General features: G+C 35.4%; 1 protein-coding gene across 1 annotated transcript; it reads right to left on the bottom strand.

Moving 5' to 3' along the window:
- Nucleotides 1-5508: 5508 nt before the first annotated feature.
- On the bottom strand, nt 5509-9606 carry LOC112328878 (uncharacterized). The gene is made up of 12 exons (XM_024610063.2): nt 9598-9606; nt 9414-9504; nt 9277-9321; nt 9093-9181; nt 8856-8980; nt 7625-7644; nt 7490-7542; nt 6742-6822; nt 6615-6653; nt 6238-6300; nt 5881-5925; nt 5509-5789 (listed from the first exon to the last, which is right to left on the bottom strand). The coding sequence occupies exons 1-12, from the start codon at nt 9604-9606 to the stop codon at nt 5607-5609; spliced, it is 843 nt and encodes a 280-aa protein (XP_024465831.1). The 3' UTR covers nt 5509-5606.
- Nucleotides 9607-9848: the final 242 nt, after the last annotated feature.

Here is a 9848-nt window from a genome sequence, read left to right on the forward strand (position 1 = left end):
TAGCATTTGAATCAAATAAAAAACACACAAGTAAGGGTAACCTTCTCTTGAAAGGATGTTTTAAGGGTGGTGTCTACCTTCCCTTAATCACAACTAACCCCGTACTTGAATCTCTGAGGACCAGTGTCTAATTTGGGATTTTTAGTTCCCTCAAATTACTAGATGGCGACTCCAATAAAGTCTTCATTTTCCCCAATTAAGAAAAAACCCTTTTTGTTAAATAAACAAAAAGTTGGAGTCGTCGCCCGACGTCATGTATCGACAATTATTAAGTGTCAAATCGTGGACTAACTTTTGTTTTCGGTGGCTGTTAAGGCCTTGTATATTCTAGTTGACTATGTCAAACATCTATATGAAAGGGGGAAAAAACAACAATAGAATTAGAGGCCCTTGGCCTCTTTTCGTTTCCTTCCTCCTTTTTTTTTCCTGACTATTTTTGTGGATGGGGATGGGGAGGCATCATGTTGAGCATTTGGTGGTGAGGGGGAAGGGGTGGCTGGTTTTGTTCAATAGGGCTGAGAGTTGAGGAGGCCTCATTGGACACCTTTTTAAATGTTAATGAGGTTTCATTATGGCTTCTGAGCGAATCCATTTTTCTCTCAAGACAAGTTAGGATACCAACTAAGGGTAGTTGGTTTTGTTCAATAGGGCTGAGACATGCTCTGATTCACACTCAATTGCTTATGAGGGTCCAACAAGGTGTAGATTTTGTTCTGCCAAGGGGGGTTGAGAGCTATAGAATTTTATATGTTTGCTATGAGGTTAATCTGAGGTGAGGGGATTAAGACAATGATTGTGGTAGGGGGTTGCATGGTTTTGGTGGGAACAACTGTTTGGGTGAAAGTTGTAGAGTTTGTTAGGGGGTTAGTTAAGGATGGGCTTGCTGGGTGAACTAGATCTGGTATTTGAGGAGAAGAAGCTATGCCCTTACCTTTGTCAGGAACTATTTGTGGAGGGCATGAGTGGCCAAATATCTTACATTTTTCACATTTTGATGGCTTCCATTCGTATTGCACTTCAGTAGTGATAAGTTCTGAGGACAGGGGCTGTCAATCTCAAACTTGTGGATAAAAGGGAGTGTGGCATCAATCTCTACACATAGTCGGGCATATTCTAACCTGATACACCTGTAAGTTTGTTTATCCCAAGTGCAGGAGTGTCGAAGTAATAAATAACCCGACAAAACCGGGGTCGAACCATAGGGAGGTGAACTATATAAAATTATAAACAATAAATGAAAAGGAGTTGAAGAGAACTTTTGAGATGTGATATTGATATAAGGATTAAACAAGGATAAAACAATTGTCAAGGTTAGAGGATCCACTAACGGTATTTCAAACAAGTATAGTATAAACTCTTTTTATTATTTGACTAGAAACCACACACAAAGGAGGTTCCAATCAGATTATAAATTGTTAACATGATTACATTAATTATCTTATTCGAGTAATGCCAATACTTGTAAAAGTTGTCAGGTATTCATGGTGATAACTTATGTTAACAACAAATCAAGTTTCTTTCATATCACAGGTGTCGGTTATACCATACAGTTGGACTATGAAGTGCCAAGTATTTGTTGTACCAAGGGTTGTTCAACACAAATCTAGATTAACCATTTAACAAGCAAGGTATTAAGAGTGAGTAAGATAATAAATACAAAACATGTTAGTATCAAACATTAAAGTCCATGTTGAGTTTATAGTATACTTATTTTTACACCATTAGTGTAACCTTTTCACCTTGACATAATAAAATTAGCTGAACATTATGAATAAGAGAAACATAGATAAACAAGATAAGAACATAATTATATAAGTATAGTAAAGAAAATGAAAAGCATAAACAAGAAATTAAGAAAAATATAACATGGAATAAAACTTTAACATTACAAAATACAAAGAAAGAGAGTAAGAGCAAGATCTTGATATGAACAACCAAGATGCCTAAATGCATGGCAAATACCTCCTTTTATAGGCCAAAATTTGGAACTATTGATTTGATGACTAATTGTTGAGTGGGTGGCCATATCTTGACTTGGTAACAATCCTTATCTTATTGTCTGAACAAAACGTCATTGCTAACATCAGAATTGGAACAGATGGTCTTCATGAAAGTTCTGGGAAATTATCTCATCTTTCCAACAAAACCAGAATCGGCATATTTGGACTTCTAGAACTCGAGATATGGGTTGAACATTGAATAGTGTCTGGGTTGCAGGACAGATTCCGACTTCTCTGTTGTTGCTACCATTTGAACTCGAAAATAGCACTTTTAAATCTTGGACTCTTCATGAAAGTTTTAGGCCTATGTCTTAGCTTTCCATACATATAAACCAAACCTAAATCCAAGTTTTACAACTTCAGTTGTAATCCAATAACCAAATGGTGTTCCAGTTTGGATTGACCAACATCTCTTTTCTAAGCTTGACTCTCTCTTTGTTTTCTCAATTTCAGTAGTTAAACTCATTAATCAATCCTTTGATTTATGTGATAGACCTGTATTTAAAATGAACATTTACCATAAATTAAAGGTATCTTATATTATTAGACATGTTATTATAAAACATGCTCTAGTTAAGGAGTTATTGATACTTCAAGTGCAAAATGATGATATAAAACCTTGATAAAAATGCACTTTTAAGTTTTAATCACCTACTATACTAGCTATCAGGCTCAACCCCTTCTTAGACCATAGAGGGAATGGGAGACCATGGAGCTAGATCCAGACTGGAAGCTTAGAGATCTTGTTTTTATAGAACTAAAAGCTTGGGTGCTATTGTTACAGGACAATAGTTTTGCCCTCAAACATCCATGAACCACTTTCTAGCACTTCTTGCATCTCTGTTTTTGACTTGAACTAAAAGATTATATATCCATTTGAGGTGGTCATTACAAGTTCCAGGCCACAATGTTTCCAGACTCTAGAAGCTACGGTGTTGATCGTATGGTATGACATCTTGAAGTCAGGGAAGAAGCCAATCATACATCTGCTCCATTGGTCAACATTATCCATTAGAATCTCCTCTGATATCTATAGTCTATTTATAGTTTGTTGTATTGGTAGTGGGTCTAGTGTAAATCTTGTGATAGAGTTAGAGACTCTAACCCTTTCAACCTATGTGTTAGGGGTGGAAATCTAGGGTGGTTGTTTGTCCTTGTTCATGGTGTGGTGGGGGAGTAGGGTGGTTTTTTGATGTGTTGCAGAGGGTTGCTTGGGATGAGCAAGAGGGTTGGCAGAAGATGTTGCAGGTTGCATAGGTGAGTGTGTTAGTTAAACTTGTTGACTGATATTGGAATGTGTAGGTGACTGTTGTTGTATGGTGACGAGGCTTTGACATTTTTTCAAGAAAAGGGAAAAAAAGATGGGACACATGAAGATGATGTAGATTGGAGGCTGTACTCCTTTCCTGAAAAAATGTTTGGTCAGGGTGTTGAGAAGGTGGCAGAGGGCTGGATGGTTAGAAGAAAAGGGTTGCTGGTTATGGCCAGAGAGAAGGAGGCTCCGACACGGTTATCTCTCTCTCGAAACCCTTCAGCTCCTTATTCTGACATCGTTGAAAACCTGATTATTGAATATAGGCATTGAATTTAGTATACCAAGCCTGAAAGGCTTGTTTTAATCCATATAATGCCTTGTGAAGATAAAAAAAACATGATCAATATGAATTGAATCCTCAAAGGTAGGTGGTTGAGATAAATAGACTCATTCTTGTAAATCACCATGTAGAAATACATTCCTACCATGTAGTTGACATTGTGGTCATCCTTCAGACAAACCCAAGGTTAAAATCAATCTTATAGTCCCAAGTTTTACATCTAGACTAAATGTTTCATTATAAGCAAGTCCATTGAGCTGTGTCAAGCCTAATGCAACAAGACAAGCCTTACATCGTTCAACAGATTTGTTGATTTCTATAAAGAGTTTCCTTTTATAATGATGTCATCAATATAAATCAAAACTATGAGAATACCAGTACCATGACATCAATAAAGGAGAGGTGTATCATAATGACATCGCTAAAAACCCAACTATTGAATAGAGGCACTAAATTTAGTATACCAAGCTTAAAAGGCATGTTTTAATCCATATAAAACCTTGTGAAGATGGAAAAACATAATCAATATGAATTGGATCCTTAAAGGTAGATGGTTGAGATAAATAGATATATTCTTGTAAATCACCATGTAGAAATGCATTGCTGATATCTAGTTGTTGTAATGGCCATCCTGGAGATAAACCTAAGGTTAAAACCAATCTTATAATCCCAGGTTTTACAGCTGAACTAAATATTTCTTCATAATCAAGTCTATGGAGCTTTGTGAAGCCTAATGCAACAAGATATGTATTATACCATTCAATACAGCCATTAACATGGATTTTAATTCTGAAGACCCTTTTGCTACTAACTACGTTCATGTTATGTTGTCTGGGTATTAAAGTTCACCTGTGATTGATTAGTATAAAGAGCATCCACTCCATCTTGCATAGCCTAACACCTGAAATTAGCAATGAAACTTGCAAGAATAGGATGACATGAAGCAAAAAAAACCTTAGGTCACCGTGTGCCATCTTGAGATCGAGTAACCAAAGAGTGAGTGCAACTTGGAGTACAATCTGGCATGGATAAAAATGCAATTTTAGCAAAATTAGAATCCTAGGATAATTGTAGTGGTGAGTCCAAATCATGTGATAAAAGTGGGATGCTATATGAACATGGAAAGACAAAACAAGTAGAAACATCTAAAATTTACAGGGCAGTAGTTTGTAGACTCTTGGAAAGAGATTGAACCTTGAAAAGTTATCTTTGACAATTTTCTATTGATGAGTGAAAGGAAAGGTGAGTTCATCAAACACAACATGACAAGATATGTAGATACGGCCTGTTTGCATCTTCATACATTAATACCCTTTATGGAGGGGTGAATAGCCAAGGAAGACAAATCTACTGGACTTATAATCAAGTTTAGTCCTGCCAAAATATGTTAAGTATGGATAGTATGCACACCCAAAGACACGTAAATTATTGTAGAAAATGAGAGGACTAAAAAACCATCCCACTACTAAAAAATGTAGTAATTAGCAACGGACTAGTCCGTTGCAAATAATACTAAAATCCGTTGCTAAAACAATTTAGCAACGGAATCAGCAACGGCAAATATCAGATGCAAATTTGTCGTTGCTGATTTTTTAGCAACAGATTTATCCGTTGCTGATTTCGCAGCAACAGAAATTCCGTTGCTTACAATTAGCAATGGATAATCCAATGCTAACAACCAGCAACAGATATTCCGTTGCAATTTTAGCAACGGAAATTCCGTTGCTAATTTTGGGAATCAGCAACGGATAATTCGTTGCTGAGTATATTATTTTTATTAAATTAATTTTTATTTATTTATTAAAATCACTTTTAATTTGTTTAATTAATTATTTATGGATATTTTAAAAGTTGTAGAATATATATAACCAACATAAATTAATATTAAAAATAATTGTATAACTAATAAAAAATGAAATAAAAATAATATTCATATTATAAAAATTTAGTCAAACTTGCATTAATACAATTAAGTCGAAATACAATTAAAAAAAAATAACAAAAGATACAATCATGGTGCTGGTGGATCGACCAATATTTGCTGCACTACACTGTTTGTTGCGCTACGTGTTCTCATAAGAAATGCAGGTTTCAACCAACTCGTTCTATTAGTTGTTTCTTCTTCTGTATCGATACCTTTAGAAATCCCGAGGCCGCTAGTAAGCTCAGCCACTCCTGAAATCCCGTTACTTCTCTGGAAATGTTTCGTTGAAAAAGTTAGATGTCAAGAAATTATATAAATAAATAAAAAGAATGTAAACTGCAAATTGAAATTCAAGCTGAACCTGCTGGCTTGAGGGTGATGCAGCATTACGAGGGGGCCTTTGAACCTGGGAAAGGGAAAAATCAAGGAAAGGAAATTGAGGTAATTATATTCTTAAAAGTGCTGGGAAGAGTTCCTGACACAGAAGTTATCTTATGCTGTAAAAAACAAAACTAAAAAGGGAACATCAATCAAGCTATTAGCATGGAATAAAAGTCATAAAGAAATTCTTTAAACTTGTAAGATGGCTATATTAGATTATTCATGGACTGGAAAACAGGGTAAGTCGCAATATATGAAAAATTGTCGACAATCTCTCATTGATGCTCGCAGAAATTTATTTTGGCCACAAGCAACAAATTTTCAAAAGTAAACAAACCTCTTGAGATCCAATCGAAGCAGGAGTTGATGGTTCACTTAATGGAGCAGGCAATGCCCCAGCCTGGTAAATAACAACACAAAAACTAGTGAAAACTTTAGGCACCAGAAACCATATTTGGAACATATGCAAGCACTTAAGCAAAGCTATTTTAAGCATGTAGCCTCTGGTTTGGGATAACAGAATGCTTCAGCCTGGGCATGTCCAGTAAAAGTAATTAAATTCCAATCTTAAATAGATCTCCCCACTAACCAAGATGGTAAAATAGACAATATCTAGTTTAGAAATATAGATATGGTGTCTCCAATAACAAAAACAACTACTTTGTTTACAATGTTTTATCAGACACGTGCCCTAATGCAGAAGAAAAATATTACCTTTGATGAGAATGTTAGCCGTGAACTGGATGCTGAAGTCTGCAGAATTTATGGACCATGGTGAACGGTAAAGTTCAGTAACAGAGTATTGAAAAGGCCAAAAGGAAACAAAAAGATGATGACATGCCTGGATATTCTCTTCAAGTAAGTTGTTTTCCAAACTGGAGGCATAGTCACACAACCTCTTTACTCCTTGGGTCGTCAAATCCTAAACATATATCAAAATCAATAACAGTTACCACAGGTGCAATTAATAATATTTTCTGTTAGCACTGCATATGATGTTGGTATAAAATCAAAATTTATAACAGTAACCACAGGTAGAATAAACAACTGATAGCATTGTGTATGATGTTGATATGATAATTACCACACGTAGCGCAACAAACAGTGTAGTGCATGCTCAATCAAATATTCACAGCAAGAAAAAAAGAAAAACTTGGACTGCTACAGAAGCAGAGCATCACAGGTTAACCAGTTGCTAGACTATCTAGATTTCAACAGCATCCATAAACTCCTGTAACACTTAAAATTTATAGAAGTAGAGCACCACAAGTTAAAAAGTTGAACCAGAACGATAGCAAGTTATAACATCATGAAACACCTCTGTGAAAGTGAAGAAATTGAACTGATGCATAATTTCCATCAATCACTCTCTTCCAGACACATGAATTGCCAACATTTTTCCAGTTGCCTAAAATCACTCAATTTGTGAACCGTAACCCTAAAAATTAAATTGGGGGTTTTCATAAATTTTCAATTAAAAATGCATAATTAGGTTATAGATCATGGTAAAAACATTTCATAACCCTTATATTATCGAATTAATAGCATAAAACCATTATTCAAAGTATCGATAAAAAAAAAATTAGTACCTGTGTTCTTGAGTTATAGGTGAACGGGATGAATCTACAAGACAGAATAACACCTGAGATTGGAAAATTTAGATTAAAACGTTTTAGGGTAAGTTAGATTTCAACAGAGAGAAATATAAATCCTAAATTAATTACCTGAATTAATGAAGAAAATACTGCAAAACCCACCCCGTTTACAGAGAGAAGGGGTAAATCAGGGTGTTCGTTGGTGATTATGCTGGGTCTGGTTCGATGTTGCCATGGGTCTGTGATTTTGGTGGTTTACAGATAAAGATTGAAACTGTTAAGATGAAGGAGAAGAAGATGAAGAAAAAAATTAGTGATGTTGAAGACGAATGAGAAGAAGATGAAAAGTTTGGGACAAAGCAAAATCAAATCGATGAAGAGAGGGTGATTTTTCTACAGCTAAGTGTGTTATTAGGGACGAAGAAGATGGGAAGGTAATTAATTTTCAGTTGCTGGTTTTGTTGTTCTTTTACGTTTCTAAGGGTGTGGGGTGGGGGGGAGTCCTGCAGGTGTAAAAACATTAGACGGTTGAGATTTTCTCTTTTCAAAAGTAATCAACGGTTTCTATTTTTGGTTTTATATTAAAATTTAAATAATTATTTTTTCAATTAGCAACGGATTATCCGTTGCAAACTTTACGTTGTATTTAGCAACGGATTTTCCGTTGCTAAATTCTTTTGCTAATATTAAAAAAATAATATATGTTTAATTCATTGCAAATCTGTTACTGAATTTAGCAACGGATAATTTCGTTGCTAAATTCATATGCTAATACCCCTATTTTTAGTAGTGTATGGTTACTTGTCATGAAGAATGAGACTAGCCAACTGATTTATAAGAAATAATATTGTAATAAAAACTAAGGTAAAAAACCTGGATGGAACTTATGAATGTGCCATTAAGTTAAACTAGTGTCAATTATATGCATGTCGTTCTTCTACATTATTTTGTTTGGAGTCTCAATACACGATAATCTATGAAAAGTCTCTTATGAGTTAAAATAGACTTTGAATACTTGATTAATATATTCACCATCTCCATCACTTTGAAAACATTTAACTCGAGTTTTAAATTGATTTTCCGTTAGCTATAGAAACACATGAAAAATATTGTGAGCCACATCAAACTTTCTAGCCATTGAAAATAGCCAATTATAATAGGAATATTCTTTCAATAATTACTAGATAATATAAAAAAACCATCATAAGAAGGTACATGAGGAAAAGAGGCATATGCAGACGAAAAAAATGATATAATTTGATATCAGTGGTTGGAATTGTAACATGAGCAACAGCAGAAATAGACAACCCATCACCATTACCAACCATAACAAAATGATTTGTAGAATAAGTTATAATACCTTGCAGTATCAGGATACCAAGTATCATCCATAGTGCCACCCATCTGCAAGGCAATAAATCCTTTGTACTGTTCAGTGTCCTCGTCAGTTGCAAAGCATGCAGCCATCTGCTTTGTGATTTGGACCTCCACAACGAAAATAAGTAATGCAGATGGTATCACTCGCGTGATCATAATTGGAAAAACGACCACCATGATTTAATGGTTGGTTAGAATGACCGCCCGCCAGCTGAAATACCTTGAGCACGACTGCCACCCCGAGTGCTTCTTTATCATTATTTAGAGAATTGTTGATTGTTGAATACATGTCCATGGCCTTGTCGAGATCTATTATTAGAATTATATTAAGTGGTGTAAAAAGAAGAGGCAGATGAGGGTTTTCACTCAATAGTGATACTCATCTTAAAATTCAAGACCCAAACCTCTTAGAATACAAATGATGAAATCATCATCATCCATTGGTTTTCCTGCACCCCGAAGTGAAAGAGCCAAAGATTTGGCTTTGTGCAAATATAGTCCTTCAATAAGGACGTTCACTTTGTGAGTGACTAATGCTCACTCTTCATTTGCTGGACACCATTTCGTGTATGGCTACCATATAGAGTCTCCAAAACTTTCCGAGCCTCATGGGAAGACTCATCGTTGATCACCTGAGACATAGGAGCACCATACAGAGAGATATCAAGCCATCTGGGAATTAATTTGCAGACAATGTGCTGCCACGGGACTGGGCTTTGACACACCTTCTGCATCGATGGTGGTAGCTTGCAGACATGGAACTTAATTCTTCACATATCCGAGAAGACCATGGTCATGTAGAATATATATGAACTACTTGTACCTTTCATAACAGGTAGTTGGTTAAGGCTAGTTTAATAGAGATATTAGGCAAAGTAGTTTTGGTGGTGGGAAAATCAAGATTATCTATGGTAGAAGAAGATACCATTGTTGGAACCTTGGAGAGCCCTGATACCATGTAAAACAAAGTGAAATG

This window comes from Populus trichocarpa, chromosome 10 (assembly GCF_000002775.5).
Source record: "Populus trichocarpa isolate Nisqually-1 chromosome 10, P.trichocarpa_v4.1, whole genome shotgun sequence".
Lineage (NCBI taxonomy): Eukaryota > Viridiplantae > Streptophyta > Magnoliopsida > Malpighiales > Salicaceae > Populus > Populus trichocarpa.